Source organism: Dermacentor silvarum, chromosome 8 (genome assembly GCF_013339745.2).
Source record: "Dermacentor silvarum isolate Dsil-2018 chromosome 8, BIME_Dsil_1.4, whole genome shotgun sequence".
In the NCBI taxonomy this organism is placed as follows: domain Eukaryota; kingdom Metazoa; phylum Arthropoda; class Arachnida; order Ixodida; family Ixodidae; genus Dermacentor; species Dermacentor silvarum.
The window spans coordinates 90,367,905-90,395,417 of NC_051161.1; the positions used below are offsets into that span (position 1 = coordinate 90,367,905).

The 27,513-nt window shown below is 46.8% G+C and overlaps 1 protein-coding gene across 1 annotated transcript in view; it reads right to left on the reverse strand.

The window, feature by feature from the left end:
* LOC119461565 (uncharacterized) overlaps positions 1 to 27,513 on the reverse strand; it is a 297,956-nt gene that overhangs the window by 66,861 nt on the left and 203,582 nt on the right. Inside the window, exon 4 of the mRNA XM_037722910.2 lies at positions 18,072 to 18,189. Coding sequence (XP_037578838.1) covers positions 18,072 to 18,189 — 118 coding nt within the window. The remainder of the gene's footprint in view (positions 1 to 18,071; positions 18,190 to 27,513) is intronic.

Genomic DNA, 27,513 nt, shown 5'->3' on the forward strand with positions numbered 1-27,513 from the left:
CGAGTGCACAGCTTCGCTGTTCAACCATCTTCACAGGGTGGAAAGGGCGGCGATTTTTTTCTTCTTATTTTCACACCGCGCGCATGTTCGCGCGAGCATGTAAGTATCGGTTCACTCCAACCTGCATACTGCAGGGAACAGTGCAAGGATTGTACTGCGCATAATATTGGGCGCTTACTGTCGTGTCCCTGCTTCGCAATATGGCCAATACTTTGCTTTAGCGCCCTAATGAGCCGGCGCATAAGCGAACTTTGGAGCGACGGCACCATGCATAAGGCATCATAGTAGTTAGCGGTACCTTGAAAGAGAAGTTCCGGCGAGAATTAAGGTCCGGCCAATGTAATTACTTGAGAGCGATGCTATTGGGCGCTTACTGTCGTGTCCCTGCTTCGGAATGTGGCCAATACTGCAGCTTTTTCAACAACAAAATGAGTTCTCCAAATGCGCTAGCTAGCAACGTGCGTCGATAGCAAGGCGTTCTAACTAACTTTCAGTTGACGTCAGCCGCATCACGGTAACGGAGGGGAAGATGTATGGCTTTTTGCAGGTACAGGTATGGCCGGAGATATTTACAGGTCACTTTGCTTTAATACTATAGCGCCCTAACGAGACGGCGCATAAGCGAACTTTGGAGCGACGGCAGCATGCATAAGGCATCATAGTAGTTAGCGGTACTTTGAAAGAGAAGTTCCGGCGACAATTAAGGTCCGGCCAATGTAATTACTTGAGAGCGCGATGCTATCTAGCGCCGGAAAGTCAACGTCATTAAGGGCTCGTAGTTGGCAACAGTAGAATCAGTCGGCGAAGGGCGTGTTCAGACGTCTAAAAACACTATAACAGAAGCAAGGAAGACAAAAAAAAAAAAAGAAACGAGGATAAGAAACGCTACCAGAAAGTAGAGACACGTGCCTTGCTTGATGAAATCTCAGAAGTGTCGTTTCTCATCACAGGACTATGTGCGGATGCTAGTTAAGTATAAAGACAGGGGCCACCTCGTGTACATGCTTTTCCCGTTGACCTCTCCTCTATTCTCTTCATTAAAACCTCCTCTTTTTCCTTTTAGGTGTGTACGCAGTGAACTGCCTGCTTTCCCGAGCAATTACCGCGCGAGCATTCTTGCTTTCATCACTGGCTCGTCAGCACTAGAACGTCGCTTATATTAGACATCATTTTGTAATCTGTATGCTGTACTTTCTGTCAAATCCCATTTGGGAGGCTGCACTTTCCGGGTTGCCTTGCCATAAATAGAAGACCGTTACCTGACCGACCCCGCCCTTGCAGAAAAGTCTGAAATGGCTAAAGTCGGCCTGACTGCATGTACGCTCGCCTGCGTGTACTTTCGTGCAGCTGCATCTGCGGTGATTGTTTTGTTTTAATTGCTACTGTACTGAAGAAGAACGAGCAGTATGCACTGGTTCGAGAAAGACGACGACGACGAGCTTTGTGCCTGTGTTGGCTGAGCTGTGCAACCTCTTTCCAAATTATCATAAACGCTATACTTCACCCTGATTTACTTTTTCGTGTAGTTTTTTTTTCCGTCTCCCCCATCCCTTTAACTTTTACCCGCCGGCTTCTTGGCCAATCCCCCGTAGGAGGTAAGCGCCACGGATGAGGATCAAGCAAGCAAGCAACCTCTTGCTGCAGTTGTCTACGCTGTAATTAGTTAAACTAGAGCGCCTCTCTACATTTGGTGGACGTGCTGGGCCCGTTACCGACCTGGAACTCCGCAGCCGGACGCTCCCTCCCGTTTCTGCCATGGCTGAGGACGCCGCGCAGCCCGATCCTCCCCAGGCATCGCCTGTTGTCTGCCATCGCGATCCTCCTGTCTTCAGCGGAACCGACGATCATGAGGTCGAGGATTGGCTCTCCTCATACGCCCGAGTGAGTGCGCATAACAAATGGGATGACAAAGATAAACTGACTAACGTCATCTTCTATCTTTCTGGAGTCGCTCATCTCTGGTTCCGGAATCATCAATCCGACCTTACCACCTGGACTGCTTTTACTAATTATTTCAAAGAAGGCTTCGGTCGCCCTGCTGTGCGAAAGCTTCGTGCGGAACAACACTTGCGTGGTCGCGCTCAGCAAAAGGGTGAAAACTTCACCAGTTACATTGAAGATGTCGTTGACCTTTGTCGGTGCATTAACCCCACTATGCCAGAAAGTTAAAAGATAAAGAATGTAATGAAAGGTATCGAAGATGATGCCTTCCAGATGCTCTTGGCGAAAAATCCTCGAACGGTTGACGAGGTGATCACCCTGTGCCAGAGCTACGACGAGTTTCGCAAAAAACGCCTGACTACGCGCCGAGCTGCCGCGCCGCACGACACGGTTTCGGCCCTAACCGACAGTTTCAATGCTGCTCCCGCCCACTCCTCGTTCCTCGACCAAGTCAAACAATTCGTTCTAGAGGAAGTCGCGCTTAAACTGTCACTTTTGCCTGCTACCCGGTCGTCTGAGTCTTCCTTGTCTCCGGAACTACGTCGGGTCATACAGGAACAAGTCAGCGACGCACTACCTCTCGCTCATCAGCCACCTCCAGCGCCGGTTCCGCTCACGTACGCTGCCGTCGTCGCCAGTCCGAGACCTCCGCCTGCAGTTTCGCACTACACGCCCACAAGCGGCTTCTACGCGTCGCCTTCTGCAGCTGCAAACTACATGCCTAGAAGCGACTTCTGCGCGCCTCAGCAGCCCCTACGCCCGGCTCAGCATTGTGCACCCCAGCCTGGGCCCCCTGTTCACACTCTGTGGCGTACCCAAGACAATTGGCCCATCTGCTACGCGTGTGGCTTTGCTGGCCACGTGGCACGATTTTGCCGCCGGCGGGGTTGGTACCCTCCCGATACTGCGAGACCACAAGGGAATGCACCTGACTCCCAGTCCCGCTATGTTCCACCTGTTCCGCACTTCGCTTCCACGTCTCCTGCTCCTCGAAGTTTCACCACTCATCGGTCTCCATCTCCCCGTCGACGTTTCCTGTCCCCACTTGTCCGCCGCCCTCCAGCTGTGGAGGAAAACTAAAAGGTGCAGTTCCGGAGGCAAGAACTGCGATCTCATAGAACCGCTCAAGCCCTCGTTTATTCCCTGCGAACGTCATTGAAGTTTATACGGAAAGTATCACCGTTCACGCGCTTGTCGACACCGGTGCCGCGGTGTCAGTGATTGCCGACCAGCTTCGCCGTACGCTCCGAAAGGTCGCGACGCCGTTTTCCTCTATTTCGCTACGTACATCAAGCACTGAGCCAATTGAGCCTGTAGGAACTTGCACCGTCCGTGTCGCTATACAAGACAGTTTATATCACATTGAGTTTGTTGTTCTTCCCCGCTGCTCTCATGCCATCATTCTAGGATGAGACTTCCTCTCTTCTCATCGCGCAGTTATTGATTGTGCCCGTGCAGAACTTGCGCTGACTCCATTTTGCGGAAGTCTTTCTGAAGATTTGCCTCTTTCTTCTGCTAGAGTGTTCATCGCCGCCGACACCGATATCCCTGCTTTCTCTTCCGCCCTTGTGCCCGTTACCTGTGCTGCTTTCTACGATTGCACAGTTCTCTTCACGCCGTCGAAACTTGCTGCACGCCATCATCCCTTCTTGCTTCCCTTCGCCATCCTTCCCATTCGCCAGAGCTCCAGCGCACTTTACGGTTCGAATCCGTTTTCGTGTCTATCAAGCCTACACCATGGCGAGTGCCTCGGGTCTGCTGACGAACTTGAAACGAGCTTTCTCTACGATGTGCCTGATGACCCTACTCCTCTTCAGGTTGGCGCCATGGCTCATCCTGTCTCTGCGTCTGAGCCAGCATGTGAGAGAACGTTTGCTCGGTGTATTGATCCGAACCTCACTCCGAGTCAGCGCGTGCAGATCGTCGACCTCCTTACCCGATTTCGCACTTGTTTTGACCTCCAACAACAATGTTTAGGGCGTACAGCTGCAGTTGTTCATCACATCGACACCGGTAGCCATGTGCCACTACGACAGCGTCCATACCGTGTGTCCGCGACGGAGCACTGTGTCATCGACGAGCACGTGGGCGACATGCTTCAACGCGGCGTGATACAGCCGTCCCACAGTCCTTGGGCCTCTCCAGTAGTGCTGGTGAAAAATAAAGATGGGACAATTCGTTTTTATGTGGACTATCGACGCCTGAACAAAATAACCCGGAAAGATGTCCATCCTCTCCCCCGTATCCACGACGCACTGGACTGCCTCCAAGGCGCTGAATTCTTTTCGTCCTTAGACTTGCGATCTGGTTATTGGCAAGTCCCGGTGGCTGAGTCAGATCGCCCGAAAACGGCATTCGTTATATACGCCTGACGGCTTATATGAATTTACCGTGATGCCCTTTGGCCTGTGCACTGCGCCTGCCACATTTGAAAGAATGATGGATAACAGCCTCCGCGGACTCAAATGGCAGACATGCCTTTGTTATCTCAGTGACATTGTCATCTTTTCCCCGGACTTCTCACCTGCTCCGACTCGACCGCGTGCTCACTTGCCTCGCCGATGCTGGACTCCAGCTCAACATCAAGAAGTGTCGCTTCGCCGCCCGACAGCTAGTCATCCTTGGCCACGCTGTTTCGAAAGATGGTGTGCTTCCAGATCCCACCAAACTCCAAGCAGTTGCCGAATTCGCACGACCAAAGACCACCAAATAACTCCGCAGCTTCATCGGATTGTTCTCATACTTTCGCCGTTTCACCCGCAACTTCGCCACCATAATAGCGCCTTTGACGCAGCTTCTCGCGGGTAACCACGACCTCTCGGCCTGGTGGCCACTTTGCAATGCCGCATTCACGACGCTGCGTCGTCTTCTAAGCTCACCCCCGATTCTCCGTCATTTCGACCCAAGCGCACCGACAGAAATTCACACGGATGCTAGTGGTGTCGGCATTGGCGCTGTTATTGCGCAACGAAAGACTGGCTTCGATGAATGCGTCGTTGCCTACGCCAGCCACGCACTGACGAAAGCGAAAGCCAACCATTCCGTTACAGAAAAAGAATGCTTGGCTATCATTTGGGCCATAACTAAATTCCGCCCTTACCTCTACGGCCGCCCATTCGACGTAATAACTGACCATCGTGCTCTCTGCTGGCTATCGCCTCGCTCGATGGGCACTCCGCCTCCAAGAGTACGACATTCGAGTGCTGTACCAGAGTACTCTGGCCGTAAACATTCGGACGTGGATGCCCTGTCCCGCTCCCCTGTGTCAGGCCAGCCCAATTTTTCGAAGGTACCAATATGCGAGTCCTCCCTTACTGTCACGGATGTGCTTTCGGAGCAGCAGAAGGATCGATGGATTGTCTCGATCTATGCTGGCTTTTCTGTCCAACCCATCAGCGCGTTATTCTGACCGTACACTGCGTCGCCAGGCACACCACTTCGCTGTTCGTGACGGACTCCTATACCGCCGTAACTACCTCTCGGACGGCCCCAAATGGTTACTCGTGGTCCCACGGTATCTACGTTCGGACATATGTGCAGCGTTTCACGATGATCCGCAAGGCGCGTATGCAGGAGTACTAAAAACGTATACACGCGCGCCTGTGACTCCGTTTTACTAGCGCGGAATGTACCAATTCGTCCGCCGATATGTGCGCTCCTGCCTCGCTTGCCAACGCCGCAAGAATACCCCTTGTTCCTCAGCTGCCCCATTGCAACCTTTGCCTTGCCCAGGACGCGCCTTTGACTGCGTCGGAGTTGATCTTTACGGGCCCCTGCCGAGTACTTCAGACGGCAACCGCTGGGTGATTGTGGCGATAGAGCATCTCATGCGTTACGCGGAAACTTCGCCTCTGCCCAGCGCATCTGCGCATGATGTTGCATGGTTCCTTCTGCGTAACATCATACTTCGCCATGGAGCCCCCAGAGAATTGCTCAGCGACAGAGGCCGTGTCTTTCTCTCTGAGGTTATAGAATCCCTACTCAAGGAATGCCACGTAATGGGATGGCTGAGCGCTTTAACCGTACTCTTGGCGACATGTTATCCATGTACGTCGCATCTGACCAGACCAATTGGGTCCGCGTTCTACCCTTCGTGACGTGTGCTTATAACACCGCCACACAGACCACTACGGGATTTTCCCCGTTCTTTCTTCTTTACGGAGGCGCGCCTTCCTGCACAATGGATAGCATCCTCCCGTATCGCCCTGACACAACGGAGTCTACTGCCCTGTCCGAAGCTGCTGCACACGCGGAAGAGTGCCGACAGCTCGCCCGCACATTTACTACGGAGGACCTGCAGCGACAGAAGCACCGTCGGGATATTCCCGCCTCTCCTGCACCCTATGCCCCTGACTCACTAGTCTGGCTTTGGGTACCCGCCACCAGCCCTGGACTTTTACCCAAACTCGTTTCCAAGTACCAAGGTCCCTACCGTGTGGTCTGTCAAACGTCTCCTGTTTGATAGAACCCCTTGAGCCACCTTCGGATAAGCGCCACCGAGGGCGCGAAATCGTGCACGTTCAGCGGCTAAAGCCTTACTTCGACCCCCCTGTGCTATCCTGCCCGTAGGTCGCCGGGACGGCTCCTTTTCTCCGGGGAGATAATTGCACTGAAGAAGAACGAGCAGTATGCACTGCTTCGAGAAAGACGACGAGCCTTGTGCCTGTGTTGCCTGAGCTGTGCAACCTCTCGCTGCAGTGCTCTAACGCTGTAATTAATTAAACTAGAGCGCCTCTCTACACTACAAATAATTGACGGAATCCTTGAGCTATAGGGCTGCTGTGGGCGAACCCTTCAATGTGTGGCCGGATAAAAGTTCCCTCTTTACGACGCAGCCAAATTAAGCGATTGCGTTGCTACAGACGCAACGTTGGGCAGTAAGCAGCTCAGTCTAGCTGCGTTTGTTCATTGTCCTTTTGGGCGGTGCGGCCGTCCTTGCAGTCTTTTATTATCCTTTTAATATCAGCAGTGGCTCAGTGGCTATGGCATTCTGTTGCGGATCACGAGGTCGTGGGATTGATCCCCGGCAGTGGTGGCCGCCATTTTAAGCGGGCGGAATGCAAAGGCTCCGGTGTACTCGTACATAAATTTTGGCACATGTTACAGAACCCCGGGTGACCAAAATTAATGCGGAGCCCTCCAATACGATGTCTCTCATAGCTCCAGCGTTGCGTCGGGACGTTAAAACCAATGAAATGGTTGAACGTGAATGAATGATCGAATGAATGAATGAATGAATGAATGAATGAATGAATGAATGAATGAATGAATGAATGAATGAATGAATGAATGAATGAAAAAAATGGCAGTGCATTTAAAGTAGCATAGAGATATACAGTGGGGAGTTTACCTTTCGTGAAAGTGTCGGCACCTTGCACGATTCCGTAATACTCATTTGGTTGAAAATAAAAGGTGAAATCGGGGGGAACGAGGCTGGTGGAGAGTAGGCTATATAAACATCACCATTTACTGAACAAAAATTAATAAAAGAGGAATGACGGTGAAGGAAACAAGACGTCTAAGAGCATCCAAGTTTCGTGAAGGACAAAGCAACGAGGCCGTTCTATGTGCAGGAGTTGCCGCCTGTGGTTTACACCGATAGCCGCTATGTGCGATTTATTAAGAGGCCAGCAACGTTTAAAAAAATATATAAAAACGTTGGACCCCAGACTGCTTTCTTGAGTGCCGTGGCAGTGAGCGACATCTCCGTTTTTTTCTTTTTTTTATGTTTCAGAATGAACTAGGCAGGTAATGATGTAAAAGGCATATTATAGACTATTTCGCCGTTTGCAAATATATGCTAATAATGGCTTACGCTCGTGCCGTTTAAAATAGCCCGCTAAGTTTAGCGGGCAGCAAAGACAAATGGAAAGCTTCAGCAGTGCGCGAATACAGACGCCCGCAGGTTTCCTACACTTATCGTTTGTAGCTAATCATAATTTCATAAATGAGTTTTGCCGTATTACACGAGATATTATACGCATGTATACACGCGCTTGAGGCATGATGAGTGTTTCTGTCGTTTGAAAACTTAAGAAAAGATGTCCCTGTACATTAAAAACACAATCAAGCACGCACTTCTACCAAGGTAGATATACCTGGTAGCGAAGCTTCCATAGACGCCCATACGTTCAAAACATGGCGGTTCATCGGCGGTTCATGGGGCTTAGCGCCATCTGTGTGAGGAGGGAACACTTCCGGCGGAAAAAAAATAATGTGACGTTATATCCGTTAAAAACAGAAGTGACGTCATTTTGTTCTCAAAGGCGCGAAATTTGTTTTCGGAGGCCTGCCATTACAGCTGTATATTCAAATGGCCCATCATACGACTTGATGGGCATTGCGAGCTTTCAGCGCGGAAAGCGATGCAGCAAAAGGTCAGCCATACGGGTGTCGAAATCGCATCCCTGCACAGAACATACTTTCTTTGAAGGCCGCCGACCGCTTTGGGCGTAGAGTGCTCGTTCTTTCGTCGGACGCCAAGCCCGTCGGCCAGCGCTGTCGCACGAAAACAACTAAATTAAACAATTATCCGGCGGTCGCAACTTAGTGCTTTTGCCTGAACAGGTCAAGAAAGAGTGAAACTACCCGCGTCACCAAATTTAGATAAACGTCCGCAAGCAAAACAACACAACATGTGAGGGGGGCGTATTGTAACAGGTGAACTTTACGAGCGCGCCTTTCTGCACAATTCAAGTGCTGCATTGCATTGCAAGGGATAGCGGCTTGAACGCCCGCCGCTATCGATGGGCCCTCTTACGGTGGGCGCTGAAAAAAGGTATTTATTGATAATGATCAAGTAAAACCAAATCGTCTCTTCTTTTCTCGCCATGCGTATATAAAGTTGATTAGGAACTTTATTTTCGTTGAATGAATCTAACTGTGTCTCTCTTTATCTATAAAACGCTTTTTTCTTTCGCAATGTTTCTTCCCTCCAAACATAGTCGCGCTTCAATCGCTGCTCCCATAACCACCCTTGCTGATGTCGGTGACAATTCGTTCTGAACCGCTTTTCGCCCGAAGCTTCGCGACCTATGTGAATCGACCTTGCTTCTACCCCAGAAAAGCCGACTGTCAAGGAATGAATCCGCAACTTTTTCTGGAAATGCAGGCTCAGTCCTGGAACCGCATACACCTGAACGTGAAATGCGGCCCCTGTTCGAAATTGAAGTGCTAACATGAGACAGTGGAAAACACCAAAGCATATTTTTTTTGAACTTGTCGGGGCAGCTACGCAGGCCACTGTATGCGGCAAGACTTTCTAGACATGACAACTCAAGATAAGCCAACGTTATAGATGCGTCACGTGGCCTTTCGCGAGACTGGCCAAACTCGCCTAAGTTTTCCAAGATGCCAGTAACCGTAGGTAGTAATTGCACAACTAGTAGCGTTTACTACCCAAAGGAGTTAGTTGATACGACACACACTGGTAGTAAGTTTGCGAATCCTACATAGTAATGTGAGCGGTATAGTGGCATTTGCTACCCAGATAAGTTAGTGGGGTCTGTTATGCTGACAAGTGGCACTTATACAGCGCAAAAAAAAAAAAGCGATGACCGCATTGCCGCACAGTTTAACACTAATCAAATGATGACACATAAGAGTCATGCGTGGCGGTTTAAGTTGCATGTAATAAACTGCACTAAACGACTAAAAGTGAACAACGTATAGCATAATACAATGATCGAGATGCTATTCACGGCACCTCTCCCTGAGCGACATTACGATTATACAGCAATAGCCTTTAGAAGCACAGGTTGCATTGGCGGACGCTTAAGCATTTGTATGCATAAACATATATACGAACGTATATTTGTATAATGTTCGATCTGCATATATGTCCGCCATAGTGCAGCACATAACTATTATTCCAACGTAATGATAGCGACTATAGCTTATATAAACATCGCATTAAGACAGCCACTATACATCATATTATACCATCGGTGAGACGGGGTAGTACCATTCACTAACTGGCCTGCGAAACCTAGTAACTGCTTAGTAAAGGAAGCATCTACTAAGTCTGAATTATCGAAGGTAGTAAGCAGCTAGTTAATAGGTAGTAGCGGGTGGTGAAGTTAGCAACTGCAGTCGTTATTTCCTTTTCACTAACATTTTTTCTAAGAGCGGAAGAACCGCTGGTTCGCTAATATTTTCGTAAACGCCAAGCGGCGTCCTTTTTGAAAGTTTCCAATCTATTTTCGCCGTGCTTCGCCCGGTTTCGATGCATTCATTCATTCCGCCCGATTACCATAACGCTGCTATCGAAATATAATCTTTATGCTATCTTAATTTGCTCTGTGCCATCCCAAACTATCCCATTTTATTGTCTCTTATACGAATTTGCACTATCGCATCGCATTCCAGATTTTCAATTCCTGTCGTATCTCTTCCCATGATGTGCTACACTGTCGAATCCTAACTCGTTTCATCCTACATGCCATTCCCTATCAAGTCATAGGCCTGAACAGATGCAGATAGCAGACGTGTAGATAAGGGGAATAAAGGATGTTCTCAAACAACCGAAAATGAAAACAAACAAACAAACAAACAAACAAACATCAAACAAACAAACAAACAAACAAACAAACAAACAAACAAACAAACAAACAAACAAACAAACAAACAAACAAACAAACAAACAAGCAGGCAAGCAAGCAAAGAAGCGATGACTGCATGAATAATGGAAGCGTTACGCGTCTTAGTTGGCCTGAGAATGCGCCCCAGCGGGTATATTGGGTCTTCGTGGTGGAACGTAGAGCTAGAAGGCGTCAGCAGGCGTCATTGTGCAGGGGACCCGCTTCGCGAACGCTAAACATAAGAAGCAGAGAGGAGGCCTTGCGCGATTACGAACCGGGGCGGCGACAGCTGGCAGAAAACGCTCCCGTTCTGCGCACGCTTCCCTCGGTATAGGTGGCCTCGATAGTACCACGCTCCGGCATTTCGAACAACGCCTCAAGCGGAGGTAGAAGGAGGCGGGAAAGCAGCTGGAAGGAATGTGGCAAGGAGGACAGGCATGGCGGCCAAACCGACTGAACAGCATGAGGGATGGTAAAGTGGTTCCAACAGCAGGATGACGTGGGGGAAAGAGGCTGTATTCGTGGAAAATTGAGGAGGCCGGGGCTGTTTACCACCAACCGCGCCTTATTAGGTGGCTGCCCTCCGTGCATTTCGTACATATCAGGGCAACTTCAACAAACTTAAAAACGAGAAAGACCATCTCCCCACCACAACAGCTCTAGAGCACGCGGCATTCGCGAAATTTTGTGAGTGGTCTTCAGGATTGGCCGTCGCCGCGGTGGTCATCTCGCTATCACTCCAACGTCTATCCTGATTGGCAGGAGCCTGAGGAAGCGCAGTGATGAAGCGCGTTGATGAAAGAAAAGCGGAGAATATATTAGCGCTGGGAAGAAAATTTTCGTTCGTGGCATTCAAACCGTGCCGAAAGCAAAAAAAAAAAAAAAAGTGCTGGGTCGAATTTGTGTAAGGATTTCTTTCACCGAATCTATTGATTTCTTATCACCCGTGATTGACCGATATACCGAAGATAACTTAGGCGTGGCGTTCTACCAGTAAATGATGAAAGGCAACGAGAATACAAAATGAAAAAAATTGCTACGCAATTACAGCTCCAGGTTCTCGATTGTGGCACCCGTGTGTCGACACCAACGCTCTACAGGGGCCGAATAAAAAAAAAAGTTTTCATTTTTTTTGTGTGGCCTATCAGGATAGAACGAACGGTGCGGTCGCTCCACTATACCGGACTGCGTATTTCTATTTGCGCTCAAGTACAGCGCTCGACCGGGCTGACTGAGCGACGCGTGTCTGTGTGTGTACTTGACTTCTTGGTAGTTTTGCAGCAAAGATGGCCGCGAATTGCTCGCGTCTCCGGGAGACGGGCTCTTTAACAACTTATTTATTTATTTATCATTTCTTTGATCTGAAAACATATACATAGGGAAGGGAAAGAGAGAAGAATGGCAGCGCAGCGGACCGCATGCGACGCTCAGATAAAACTCCCTACTAAGGCGACACCAGTGGGACTAGCTTCACGGTAGCTAGCTGCAGAGAATTACGTGCACTAAAATTATCCCCTCTGGAGGCTGCGCTTCACCGTGTGCACAATCATCATCATCATCATCATCATCATCATCATCATCATCATCATCATCATCATCCTATATTTTATGTCCACTGCAGGAGGAAGGTCTCTCCCTGCGATCTCCAATTACCCCTGTCTTGCGCTAGCGTATTCCAACTTGCGCCTGCAAATTTCCTAACTTCATCATCCCATCTGGTTTTCTGCCGACCTCGACTGCGCTTCCCTTCTCTTGGTATCCATTCTGTAACCCTAATGGTCCACCGGTTATCCATCCTACGCATTACATGGCCTGCCCAGCTCCATTTATTCCGTTTAACGTCAACTAGAATATCGGCTATCCCCGTTTGTGCTCTGATCCACACCGCTCTCTTCCTGTCTCTTAACGTTAGTCCTAAGATTTTTCGTTCCATCGCTCTCTGTGCGGTCCTTAACTTGTTCTCGAGCTTCTTTGTTAACCTCCAAGTTTCTGCTCCATATGTTAGCACCGGTAGAACGCAATGATTGTACACTTTTCTTTTCAACGACAGTGGTAAGCTCGCAGTCAGGATTTGACAATGCCGGCCGTATGCACTCCAACTCAATTTTATTCTTCTGTAAATTCATTTCTCGTGATCAGGGTTCCCTGTGAGTAATTGACCTAGATAAACGTACTCCTTTATAGACTCTAGAGGCTGACTGGCGATCCTGAATTCTTGTTCACTTGCCAGGCTATTGAACATTATCTTTGTCTTCTGCATATTCATCTTCAATCCAATTCTTACACTTTCTCGATTAAGGTCCTCAATCATTTGTTGTAATTCGTCTCCATTGTTGCTGAGTAGGACAATGTCATCTGCAAACCGAAGGTTGCTGAGATATTCGCCGTTGATTCTCACTCCTAAGCCTTCCCAGTCTAACAGCTTGAATACTTCTTCTAAGCATGCAGTGAATAGCATTGGAGAGATTGTGTCTCCTTGCCTGACCCCTTTCTTGATAGGTATATTTCTACTTTTCTTGTGGAGAACCAAGGTAGCTGTGGAATCCTTGTAGATGTTTGCTAAGATATTCACGTATGCCTCCTGTACTCCTTGATTACGCAATGCCTCTATGACTGCTGGTATCTCTACTGAATCAAATGCCTTTTCGTGTGCACAATATGTATTTTTATTTATTGACCATAGCCCGAAGGGCCCTCACGCGAGGATATAACATAGGGCGGGGGGCACAAACTCGTGCATGTAAAATACAGCACTAGCGCTCGAAATACAACTAGTAATACATTGATTATAGCGGAAACATGAGGTATAGCTCAAACATGAAATATTCAGGGTGTTCAAAATTAAGCTTTACGGAATTTTTAAGAATCACCTGTGGTAGGTAGCATAATTCTTGTCGTTGAGCAGGGTTATTCAAAGAGGCGGAAATTAGTAGCCCGATAATTCAAATAATTACCAAAAATTTACTAATGAACTTCTTAGTTAATTACTTTACGACACATATTGCAATTAACGAACTGTAGCCGGTGAGCTTGCAAGACGTATCCTCATGAAATGAATCTCCAGGATGACACCAGTTTCGAGATACTATTTTCCTAATTGTGGGAAGAAATACATGGGCGTTCCAGTTACTTTTGTGCTCCGAAGTATTAAACAGCATTTAGGTAAAAAAAGTGAGTTGGACAACAGCGCATTTTTACGGTGAGTTTGATGGTGCATATCTCCAAACTGGTGTCATTCTGGAAATTCATTCAAGTGGATACGCCTGACAAGCTCACCGGCTACAATTCGTAAATTGCAATATGTGTCGTAAGAAGTTGATTAGTCAATTTTTGTTAATTAGTCGAATATGTCCGCCTCATCGAATAATCGAGCTCAATGATGAGAAGTATGCTACCTGCCCCAGGCGATTTCTAAAAATTGCGTAAAACTTAAAGATGAGGACCCTGTATACAAGAAATAAAACTACATGAAATAAACACGCACAAGGAACATGAAATAAATAGATATGAACTATGCAGATATGCAGTAATTCTTGAAATCACAAGAAACTTTATTTGTAATGTGTTACAATTTACATATAACAATTAGTAATAACCAATCTGCTGCTTTAAACCGTTTTCTTGCACCAATGTTTGGAAAGATGGTAAGTTAACTTCAGTAGCTATGCGTGATGGTAGACTATTCCGTTCTATTATTGCGCGGGGAATAAATGGTCTTGCGTAAAGCGATGAGCGGCAGGTTATGTGTTTTACTTCGTTAGCATGCGTGAGGTCACGGCGCGGGAAGACTGCAGGGGGTGGCGAAAAGAAGTCATCGTGGCGCGTGGAATGGTGACACAGTTTATGAAATACGGTTAGGCGAGCAAACTGGCGTCGACGTGATAGTGGTTCCAACTCGGAACGTTGTTTTAATGCTGTGATGCCGGTGAAGCGTGTATAATGTGAAAAGATGAAGCGAACAGCGCGTTTTTGCAGGGATTCAATGTTGTTGATGACGTATGCTTGATCGGGATCCCATATGGCGGAAGCATATTTTTGGCTGGATCAGCGTGGTATAGCATGTTTTTTTAGGTATGAAGGTGCGTGATTGAAGTTGCGTTTAAGAAGACCGAATACTCGGTTAGCTGATGCTAAGACGGTGTTAATATGGTAATACCAAGGTAAATCAGACTGAAGATGAAGGCCAAGGTACTTGTAAGTTGGTGTAAGTTATACGCTAGCATTAGTGAGAATGTAGGCTGTAGGAAGTCGAGTGGAATGGTTGATAAATGACATTAGCTTTGTTTTAGATGCATTTAGAGACGTTAGTCACGAGGAACACCAAGCAGCCACCGCATCAAACTCAGTTTGTAGAGAAAGACGGTTCAGCGTCATTAGTAATATTACAATATATAACACAATCATCTGCGAATAATTTAATTCGAGATGAGACACATTTGGGTAGATCATAATTAAAAATTTTAAAAAGTAGGGGACCAAGTACGCTGCTCCGGGGGACTCCGGATGTTAAGGTAACAGAAGAAGAGTTACAGCCATTAGCACAGGTGAATTATTGTCTGTTGGAGAGGAACTCTTCAATCCATGCAAGAACGTATGGGTGAATATTTAAGTGTGTTGATTTGATTAGAAGCCTGTGATGAGGAACGCGATCAAACGCTTTAGGGAAATCAAGAAACAATGCGTCAACTTGAAATCCTTCGTTAAATGCGGAAAATATATCGTTAGTAAATCCAGCGAGTTGGGTGCCACATGAACAGCCCCTGCGAAAAGCGTGCTGGTACTTGAAAACGATATCATGCTCTTCTAGGTAATTGATGACTTGTGCCTGTAGGACGTGCTCGAGAAGTTACCATATGATGCTAGTTAATGAAACAGGACGATAGTTAAGCGGAACAGAGTGATCACCCCATTGAAAAATTGGTATTACTTTTGCTATTCGCCAGTCATGAGGAATAATGCCAGATGATAATGATTGTAAAAACAAGGCTGATAAAACTTGATAAAGGTTTAGAGAGGCGTTTTTAAGTATCTTATTATTGAAACCAAGGAGATCAGAGCTAGTAGTAATTTTGAGGTTATTCAACAGGGCAAGAATACCAGATTCACTGATGACAATTTCTGGCATGGAAATGTTAGGCAATAGCTTCAATATGGGCGAAGAAGTTACGTCTTCATTGGTGAACACTGATGAAAATGCATAGTTAAGGAACTGTGAACACTCAGTTTCAGGAACTGGTTCTCTGTCAACAATAATTAGTACTTTATCAGGATAGGAACTCGGATTGATTACGCGCCAGAATCTATGAGAATTATTGGTTAACATAGTAGACAGGTCGTGATTGAAGAAATTACGACGGTTTGTTCTAAGCAGCGACTGATACTCTTTATCGCAATTCCTGTACTTGTTCCACGATGACAGGATACCTTTTGCCACTGCTTGGCGGTACAAACGTTGTTTCTTATTATTAAGATGACGAAGACGATGTGTGAACCAAGGTGAATCTTTATGGTATCGGATGGCGATGATTGGCACATACGTATCAACAAGGTTAGACAATGTGGGTTTAAGCGACAGCCAGTTTAGTTCAATTGTGCAAGATGAATAATGAGCCAGGAAGTTCTCAGAAAAGGTGTGTAGTTCGGAGTTAATCATCTCAAAATTAGCGCCATAGTAGCAATGAATTCGCTTGTAGTTTCCTTTTGAGTGAATGGATGAGTGATGCACCCGGTGATAATGCCGTGATCGAATAAACCATTTAAATGCAGTATATCAGGAAGAACGTCTAAGTTATTTGTTAGGACGAGACCAATGATATTTGTCGTGGTAGCGGAGCGACGGGTAGGACAAATAATGAGTTGAGCAAGAGAAAAATCTAAGCAGTAATGAAGAAAAGTCACTGGAATGTATCACTGGAATTAACACAAAGAGTGGGCCATTCAATGTTTGGAAAGTTAAAGTCGCCGAACACGAGGAAAATAGACTTAGGAAAACGCACATGTAAATCGCTGAGTATTCTACGAAATTCGCCAGAAAATGCGGCAGACATATCGGGCGGCCGGCAGAAAGCACCAATAATAACATCAGTAACTCCTAATTTACACCCTGTCCATACACATTCTAGGAAAGTAGCAACAGCGAGGGGAACAGCAGATAATTGTTTATTTGTGGCTGTAAGGACACCACCCCCTTTTTCTCTTTTTTTCTGTCGCAACGAAAAAAAAGCAAAATTCAGATTCACTGAGAAGAATGATATCATCCGGAATGGAATGATCCAGTCATGTTTCAGTTAATACTAGAAGTGAAGCGCATGTAGAATCCAAGAGCGAAGAAAGGGCGGCAGTTTTAGAAAGAACAGTTCTAATGTTTGTGAACAGGTAATTAGTATTACTCTTTGAATTAGGACGCACATTAGGCGAAAATGACGCACTCGCTGGAGAACATGACTTATCTGTCGACACCGGTCAAACTGTGGTGGGATGACTAACTGGCACAGCACGGCTACTCGCGAAATCCCACACATAAGTATCATTATTGATATGCAGTTTGTCGAACGTTAGGCACGCGCAGTCACCTTGTTTTTTTAATCGATTGAGAGAATCGCAGAAGTTGGCGGCGTTTATCACGAACGGCTTGCGAATCGTCACGTCCGATGCTGAAATTTATGTCCTTTAGCTTGCTGCCTTTACTTAAAATAGCCTCAACTTCTTTATTGTTAAAGAACTTGGCTTTATTTGGGTGTTTTTTCACAGTCGAAAAACGGCCCACACGGTGTGCCCTAGCAATGGAAGTCATGACTCCAAGCTTATCATGGCAGAAGTCATGCACAAGTCGCTCTGAACTTTCCCAGCTTTCGGATTCGTTATTGATCTTCGCGACCGGTTTCTTGTGTTATCAGTTTCGTTAATGATGCTAGAAAATCCACTTTCAAGATGTGTCGAGGAATCAACCGATGAAGCAGATTCTAATTTGTTTTCTAGTTCCCGAACACGTTTCATTAGACTTTCGAGGTCTGTTTTGAGTGCGGCGTGCATATTTATAACTTTATTGATTGAGAACTTGTTGATTCGAGAAGACTTGCGTTGCTGGCTTCAAGACAGTCTCTAACACACCATCTAACTTTTTGAGCCTTTGTCATAGGTCCGGGGTATTCCTCAACAGTGAATCGCTTAAGTCTGCTGAATTTTCCTGCATGACTCTTCTTTAGCTGTAATGGGTGGTGTCCAAAACATGGCGTCTATGACGTATTTCCGAAAGCACCTGATTGGCACTATAGAGACGGGGACGAAACATGTACAAAAAGCACGGGCGCCCGTGTTTCTTGCACATGTTTCGTGCCCGTCTCTATAGCGCCGTCAAGTGCTTTCGGAATGTGTGACTTTAACTAGCTCAATTCAAGATACATGTTTCCGGCTCCGCAGTCTCTTCCGGCGCACCCACATTCAGCAAAAGCATGATCTTCGAGATCCGCCTTTCTTATCGATCCAGAGGAAGCCATCGCTGGGGCGTGGATTTTAACATCACCAATAGCAAAAGACGGGGCGATCGCTCACCTTTCCTGGAGGCCGGCGAGCGACACCTTCCGGCCGAGCAGAAGAACTTGAGCCCCGGGCAGAAACAGTCGTCGTGCGAGTGGCAGGTGCGGCCCATCACGCTGCGGCCGCAACGCTCCTGCAATACGCAGGAAGGGGCGACACGATTTAAGCACACGTGGCTCATCTATATATAGAAGAGCCAACTGCACACGCAGCGCCATAGTGAACTACTTCACTTCTGTTATCAACTGCACGAGTATGTCATTAAAGACCAAAAGATAGGGAGAGAAAAGAAAAGGAATAAGCTGAAATGTGGACCAAAAAAAAAAAAAAGAAAGGAAAGAAAGCGTATGCTTGGCTAATATACGCTAAGGCAAAGGAATGTGGACTGGAAAGCTTATGGAGATTGAGAGTCGATTGGAAGTCGCGGTGAATGCCTGCAGGCGCTGGGGCAGCGCCACTTACTCAAATGCGAGGAATGACTTCTGTCCTTTTTGGTGTAGCCCACCATATCATGCTTGATATAGTATTTTTGCGCGACTACATGTTTCACAATGACGCAGTAAGGGACACACACACACAAGCGCTTGTGTATGTCCCTTCCTGTGTCCGTGCGAAAAATGGAGTCGCGCAAAAATACTATATCAAGCATTACACAAACGCGTTCGCACAAGCAGAGTCCTTTAAAACATCTATACAGACTGTGGTGCAAGGCAGTAGTACTGAAATGCAGAAACGTGCATTCACGGCTTTGTGGGTCAACGAGGGTGAGGACGGCGTTCAAGTAGCGTCCGCACAGGATGTGCCCCCTGTCGTGTCAATGCGTTTGATAGCAATATTGCTAGACCGAGATAAAACACTGCAATTGTTCATAAAAAAGAGAGAAAAAAAAAGATAAACGAGAGACTAAAAGGAGCATGTAGAGGAGGTGTGGTGCCAGCTATACAGGTGAACCTTCTGGAACTGCGACAGGGCTCTTAAAAGCAGGCGTTCCCACACATTTGTCGTCAACAGACATCGCGCTAGATCGTATCTCACTGCGATCAGGTCTTACACGCCACATTTCATTTATTCGACATTCCCCTTCAAAAATCCGTACTCGTGCTCATGTTCCATCAACAACGCTTAATTTGTCGCCGCGCTTTCATCCAGTTCAGAGTTAAATAGGTGTATTTTTTATGTCATATGTGAGGCTTCCGCACATTACCTATATCACATTTTTACGACAACACTGAAAAATGTGCCTATGAGAGGCATTTTACGGTGTATTACCGAGGCAGAAAAGTTGCCGAAAAACAATTATTGCCATCTCTAACAACCATCCCTACAAGAAAAGAAGGTGGAGGTGTTGCGGCGTAGCGCCTTGCTAGACTAAACTTTATTGCCCGTAAACGCCACAAAGTCTGTTTGTGTCGTTTCGAGCTAAATGGTCGTATACGTGCGTTCACTTTTGTTTTTCCCGCGCTAACTGGGACCATTGAAAAACAATTTCTGGGCGCAATTCGCCGATTATGTGACCGTGCGGCTCTATATCTGCGTGAGCATCTCTGTATCTAATTCGGGCGCCACTGTTTAAACGACCGTGCCGTGGTTTACTTCCGTACGTTGTTCTCCGATTGCCCGCTCATAAAACGTCTCTGTTATTTTTTTCAACCTAGGAAGTTGCGTACAGATCACGCTCATTCGCCCACCATTTACTAGGGAGTTCTGATTGTTTCCAAGCTGTTACGGAACCACAGGCTCAACGGAGCCGCTTCGCGCGTGGACTGGAACACCAGCCGAGGGTGGTGATAATATTAGCACTCTTTTTGTATCGGGGTGATGGCGCATGCCACGAAACTCCTTTTTTTCACACTTATCATGCATCTTAACCTTTAAATAATTTTGTACACTAATCTAAAAAGATGAAGTTCGCTTTACTGGGTGTCATTTCTGTCAACTCACAGACGAGTTGGTAAACTCGCCTGTGAGTGTTTGATCCAGGCTCCCGACATCCCACGACCGGTATAGGCGATTTCCCCTAATTAGATCCATATCGAATTGGATGGCGCAGGTCCTCTCAACTTCATAGAAAGCCACCCCAGCGCGAGGCACGCTCATACGCCAGGCGCAAGCGAACGCGCTCCTGCGCGCAATCACCTTTTTGAGGGTACAGCTACGGAAGATCTCCCGCCATATGCCTCGACTGCGGTGGCTATCTCGACCCCTCGCACAACTCTCTGAACATTCCCCCCTTATACTCCTCGTCCGTTGCTCCCAACCCAGTGCGCTTACACCGCCCCAACCGAATGCTGAGTGGCTGACCCAGGTGAAAAGTTAAGGGAACCAAGGGTACTTGGTGGAGTGAATCGGCGAAGCACTGAAAAACATCGCCGCGGATACATGCCGACAGGCTTTAATATAGTTATCAGGAGCAGCTTGTTCGTCTCAAGGATACAGACTATACTGCGCTTGTACTGGCCTCGGCGTTTGAGAAGCTACTCAGAAAGATAAAACCTCGTCCTTCGAGGGAAACTCCTGAACTTCGCAACAAGGAAAACCACACCAAAGTTTCAGTCATGTCGTATACACGTCCATGGAGTGTCTCGTCGTTTTCAGAAAATTGCACAAGGTTTCAATGTGGACATTGTTTTTTTTTCTGCTACCCAAAACGTTGAAAAAAGTTGTCGCAGTTTCACCCGAAAGGCGAAGCACCAATTGCGATAGCAAATTATTAGAGAGCTATACGGAGTAAGGATAGTAGTTTTATCAGCTGTATAAACTTGGACATGCAGCAGTACCAGTAACGCGCAGAACTGTTGTCGACGCCGTCGGCGTTTTGCCCGCGTTCGCACCGAACGCGCGCGGCGTTTTTATATAAATACGTATTTGATGATAAGTGGTTCTTGAGGGAAAGGGAAAGGTTGGCGCTATCTTCTGCAGCCCTTGAGGGAGCACGGCTCAGCGCCAGACGTACGTATTTGGTGCCGCAGCTAAACATCGCCTCCCCTCCCTCCCTCCCGTCCCCCCAAAGCCATTCGCGCGACGGAGAAAGTTGCGTTTGCTCTCTATATATGGAAAGGAGGAAAGAGACGCTTAATTCTGCGGGCCTTCAGGGAGCACGCGCGTTTGCTCTCCGACGTGCGTTCGCTCCCCGTGAAAGCGCGCGTCCCTCGCGCCCTTTCACTAGCACATACAGCGTCCGGAGCGCGGCGACAATTTCATCGCCATTGACGTCATACGGAACCTCACGGCGACGGCGACGGCGACGCCGACGGCAGAAATCTGCTTTGGAGTGTCCATATAATTGCTATCGCAATAAAAGCTTCCGCCGCGATTGGGAGCAACGGATATAGGAAGCCTACAGCTGGTTTCTCTGTAAAACAGGGAAAACCTCTTGTTGCTTGTATCGTTCACGTCGTTTACCAGAACCCACTATCCTGCGGAAAAGCCTACCTTGGGCAGAATGGCAACTGCATAAGAGAGAGCGTCAATGTCAGCACAACTATACATCAAGTAGAACGCCTAGCAATCCTCCCTCAGAGCACATTGTAACACGTGCGGTTGCAAGCGCCTCCCGCGCGTCACTTCAGTCGAACTAAAATCGCCATCAAGCACAAGGACAAAAATCGCGTGACTCTGTAGAAGCTCTCCACACCTTTTATCTCTTTTTTATATCTTGACAAGCAGCTGCTTGCTGTTTTATTACGATAGCAATTATATGGACACTTCCACCGGATTTCTGCCGTCGTCGTCGCCGTCGCCGTGAGGTTCCGTATAGATAAAATCTTCGCCGCGCGCCGTATGCCCGAGCGGAAGCGTGCGGGGATGCACGCTGTCACGGAGAGCGAACGCACTCAATCTTCCACGCGCAAGCAAGGAAGCGGGAAGCGAGCGCCGGAGGGAGCGGGGGGGGGGGGGGGGGCGCATTTCTACGCTGCCAACAACCACGCTCGTCGCTCGCTCGCACCGTCTCTTATCTCCACACGGCTCTGACCTTTATGCGCTGTGCATTCGCCGCTCAGTTTCCGTTGAAGCGATAGACCGCACGTACCATCGCCCGCTGCGGCGTATATATGCGCTTGCTGCCAGCGTTTTGACAGTCGTTGTCTGCAGTCATTCAGTGTGTTCTATTCATGTTTGTTTGTGCTCGCTCACACCACAGTTAGTAATAGTCGGGCCACATTTTCCAACGGACGCCACACATGCAATGCTGCCCGGATCGGCAGTGCAGCGCTACAGGTGTGTCTCTTCGCACGCGCTGCCCACGGGCAGGGCTTCTCATCAACACCACCGTTTCACTCGCGCCTTCTCGTGGTCATCGAGTCTCTCTTCATGTCGGTCTACTTACGCCGCCGCACACCTGCTTACTTAATCAGCTCATGTTTACTACAATTCATATTGCTACCAAAGCCGCTCACCTTACTTCGTATGACATTGTTGTGTTGCTATTGCATTCATTGCTTCGCCCTTAGGGCGAAACTGTGACATTTTTTTTTCCACGATGTCACTTAAGTGCAGGTGGTGTTTTCCTTTTGGGTGTTGCTCATAATAAACTGCAGTTGTTAGAACAGCGCTTGACCTGTCTCTTTTTCTTCGTATCGCCGTCGTCTTCTACGCTGACTTAAAGCACGTGTGAGTTTATTTCAACTAACCCCACTTGATACCTTCCTGAAATCCGTTTCTTGTTTAAAGGACACTGTCGTCACTTTGACCCCGCCAACTTTGCTGCGCCGTCATCCATTATCGTCATTGGTCTTTGCCGAGCCCGAACAGCCATCGCGGTATGCGAAATTTTCCATACGCCATCGTGGACTTTCAAAAGACGTGTGGACCTTCCTGCTGCTTTCTCCCCAGTCATGCTAGGCCATTCTGTCATCTACTCCCTTCTGGGTGGTTTCGACGAGCCATTCAATTCGACTGATTGTCTGCGGGTACACGGCTTGACCCACAGAAGACAAAGCAACCACCCGGATGCCTACGTTGAGTGGTAGAAGAGGACGGACCGGGTCACAGAGTATCCATGGAGCTGCGTTCGTCCGACGTTGCCGACCAGGAGAAAAGCAAACTCGCAAAAGGTTAAACTACAGATCCTTGGTGGCTGCAACATGCATGGCATGCACCTCCTTGTCTTGGAACTCGGCCTCTAATTCTGTTTTGAAGCGAAGCTCTCAATGCTTAACACTCTGGCGTTGTTCCAATGTCCCACACCGAGGTCGGGGAAGCCGAATGGTCTTCATGCCAAGGATCGCTTGTCTCAGCTGCCTCTTCACATAGAGGTACGCCTCCATTTTCTGGCTTTTGAAATTTTTTTATTGACAAATACGGTGCCGGCTGCCCCTTGACTCTTGAATAGGTGGTAAATATAACATACTGGCTACTTGATTCCGCTGGTCAACTTTTTTGTGAGAAATTTGCTTAACACTCATGATATCGGACAAAGAGAGACATTTCTTAAATTAAAAATTTTTTTTACATGCTGCTGACCAATCTGGTTCAATCAGAACGGGCAACACAATTAACAAAATATTTATTTGTATTACAATGAAAACGTGATAGCGTGTGAGGGAAGACCCCCAACTTACAGTGTTGCAAGGTCCGACGAGGCGGCGTAGCCAAATGTTAAAGAAGTTGTAGCCCAAATGTAGCCAAACAGAAAAAAAAGTGCAAAATATTTCGTAGCCAAATATAGGCATTTTTATTTGCAATTTTATTTGTGTATACATTTTCACATTTGACTACGGCAATCCTTTTTTACACAACCCGTCGAATTAAAATGTCAGTGCCGCCGTGACGGTCGGCCCTTTACATCAACAATAGCGACATCATGCTTGCACAGGACACTTTTTGGTTGGCGCCCCTGAAGCCCTTAAGTTCCAGCGAATCGCTGCAGAGGGCAAAATCAGTGCTTTTATTTTATGACAAGTAGCACTAAGTTATTAGTTTTAGTTATTACCAGTAATATTAACAACGAACTCTGCTGTTTAGCTGCCGTGAACACAAAATAATGTTTAGCATCATTGATCTCTCACGTTATCTCTGCCTACGGCGTAGAAGTTCAGCTGTCCAGCGATCTGCGACGGCGACGTGCTCACGGCTTCTTTTTTGATGAGCTAAAACAAGTATTTCGCATTAAGATATCTCGCGTAACTTGTCTCATAGTCCAATCTTGTTTTCTCCTTTTTTTTTCAATTAGCTTGGCCCGGATTAGCTGGGACACACACTACCTATATAGTGTCAATTTACATCAACCTGGCCGCCATCTTAGGTCTCTAGCACGCCAAGAACATGCTTTAAGAAAAGGGACAGACAACAAATGCCACTCACTGTCTGAATTGATGTAAGCGGAGCTTTAAAATATTACTGCGCAAACCGGCACACTAGTGTAAGAAGCGCGCTGTCGTTTTCGGCGACGAGCACGTCCCGAACTAACTCGCTCGAAATGGTAAAAGCCGCGACGGGGCACAAAGAGCAATGGTAAACAACAAATTGATAACAGTGGTAATGCTATGAAAACCGGTTACTGTCAAAAAGCAAACCATGTTGATGGCTAATAAAGTTTTAGAATAGGGGCCCCTAAAGTTTGGGGCCCCAAAGAGCTTTGCGGGTGTTAGCGTTGGGCCATGAAGGAAAGAAGAGTTTTGGAATAGGCGTTTTGCGCTTGCGGATATCGTGTTGCGTTTGCAGCGTCACTATGGCGTCAAAGGAAAGCTGTTATAAATATTAAAATAAAATATACCATTTTATGATAAGAAAAGTAATTTAGATTTTCGTGTTTTAGCCTTTAATTACAATTTAGAACTTATTCTATTAGCAGCATGCAACTTGTTCCGCTTAGTTTTGAGTAACCAACTAAGCATCTTCACTCAGCCAAGTCAATCCGTGATAGGCCTACGAGCCATGAAATGCGGCGATTGAATTCGGAATCAGCGGCGTATAATGAATCAATCTCCATTACACATGTTAGTTGAGAGAAAGCGATAACCGCAATCACTTCTTCTAGCTTACGAACTTCACGCATTACCACGAATCGAGCCCTGTTTTGTGCTAGGAGAGCCGTCGCTTCGATGGGCGCCGGCATGTTTGTTGACGAAAGCTTTTGGGGCTCCCGCTAAACCGATGAAATAGCGTGCCCGACGCAAAACCCAAACACAGTTTCCGTCTTGCGCATGTGCAGTGGCTTGGACGCTATTTCTTTGGAGCCCCAATACGTTTGAGACCCTTATTCTAAAACTCTAATAATTGCTGGGGTTTTACGTGCTAAAACCACGATATGATCGGCAGGAACGAGGCAGTGGGGGACTCTGAAATAATTTTGGCCACCTCAAGCTCTTTATCATACACCTAAGTACACGAGTGTTCCTGAATTTCGCCTTGATAGAAATGCGGCCGCCGTGGACGGGAATCAAACCCGCGTCCTCGAGCCAGCAACGCGACACCTCACAAGCTAAGTTCATACGGCGGGTGAAGTTCATGTGACGTGGTGCACTGACCTCATCGTGGCAAACATTTTTCGATATTAGCAGAATGAGTATCTGCATCCGTGACGTTACGGGCAAACGATCTAGAAGTAAAAGCACCAGAAGCCACCTTTGGCTCGGGGTCTGGCTCGCATTCATTTTTATACGTTCTCGCATACTTGGCCTACTTCCCCATGTTTGGATTCTACTCTCTGAGGAGGATCTGATCTTACGTCCAACCTATGGAAATTAATCTCGAACCTAAGGACGAAGAAAAAATCATCTAGCAGGAAAAAGAAAAAGGCAGTAAAGCTTCGCGCCAGAAAAGTGGAGTAGGTCGAAAGCTGTGTCCGGCGCGATACTTCATTCGGAAGACATGGCCATAAACACACTTGAGCGTGTCATCCACCCGTGCTTCCCTTCTTTCATGTCGGCGCCACGATCGCCCGACGGCCCCGACCCTATGTTATTGCTCTCCCTTCCTAAGCATAGCCATGTTAGTACAGTGTACCTGAAAAACACACTACTCCCAGGTTCACCCCGATGCCCGGAGATCGGGTGCCGAACGGTCAAGCAGGGTGTAAGTTTAAGTGCATCAAAGATCCAAGCCACCGGCTCAGAAAACGGCGCAGAGAGGGAAGGAAAGGCGGGGGGCGGGGGTCATTTCGCGCACTCACGCGGCCGGCTGAGCCAGCTAAAACAAAGCCTTCGATATTTGCTTCTACCAGATCAGAGTCACCTCTGGAGACTGAATTGGGCGCCACTTATAGCCCAAACAAAGCCAAGTCGCAGATTTTCGGTAGCCCAAATATAGCCACATAGCCAACTCGTCCAAGTCGACGCCAACACATTTTTCCCATAGCCCAATTTGGCTATATATAGCCAAACCTGGCAACACTGCCCCAAAGAACATGATCATCTATTCATACAGTGCGTTATAAGGTTCCGTTACGCTATTACAGTCGGATACAGTACGCGGAAAAAAAAGGAAAGCTTATATATATCCTTGAAAAAATAGCAGGTAAGAAAGTGTGCTTGGTAATGTCGCGTAGGTATTTTAGATAATGAGAAAAGAAAGTATGTGTGATCAAGAGCCATTTTACCGTTAAGACGTAAGTTCAAAAAGTTCAAACTGTCTTCTTGATTCAAGTCGTTCGATGCTGTTAGTATTCATGAGCTGACAAGTTATTATGCCTGTAAATGAGGATTGCGCAAGGTCCAATTTTAGGACAAAAATTTGTATTTGTCTCTGTCTTATTGCGACATAATGGTGAAAATCGCGCTGAAGGAATTCGAATATAAGAAATTTCACAGTGATCTACGAGAAAACGACTGATCTGTTGCGAGATAAAAGACCTCTAAGAAAGTAATACCGCAGAGTTTAAGAACCCGCATCACTGCTCTCCTAAAGGAGACCTTGTTTTTCGGTTGTATTGAATACATAATATGCACTGGTTAATTTCTTATTCGAATGACTTATTCATTTACACTGTTGCCAATTATCTTGGTACTAAGAATGACTGGCAAGAAGGAAGCGTAAACAGTAAGACCAACAGAAATTAAAATTCATGGTGAAGTTCAATCGCCTCCGTGCATGATCAGTTTTGCAAATGACCGCTTTTTTAAAGTTATGGGGGAACAGTAGCCAAGTGTATCCAGCTTTTATTCATGTTTGATTTTAAATTTATTATTATTATTATTATTATTATTATTATTATTATTATTATTATTATTATTATTATTATTATTATTATTATTATTATTATTATTATTTGAGCCGGTCTAACCTTGATATGTATTATTTGTCTAAGGGAGGAGTAGCCGGCATCACCCACGATGCTAAACTCTTCTACACACACATAAATAATAATAAAAAAAAAGAAACATAAGCAGCAGCGACTATTGGTGAAAGGATATTTTTTCTCGCTTTTGGCACCGAAAGTCCTAATGTGAACGTCAGTCTTTGTCAAGAGTGTACCGGCTTCGTTGCCTGAGAACGCCTTGCTGACAACAGGCTGTTT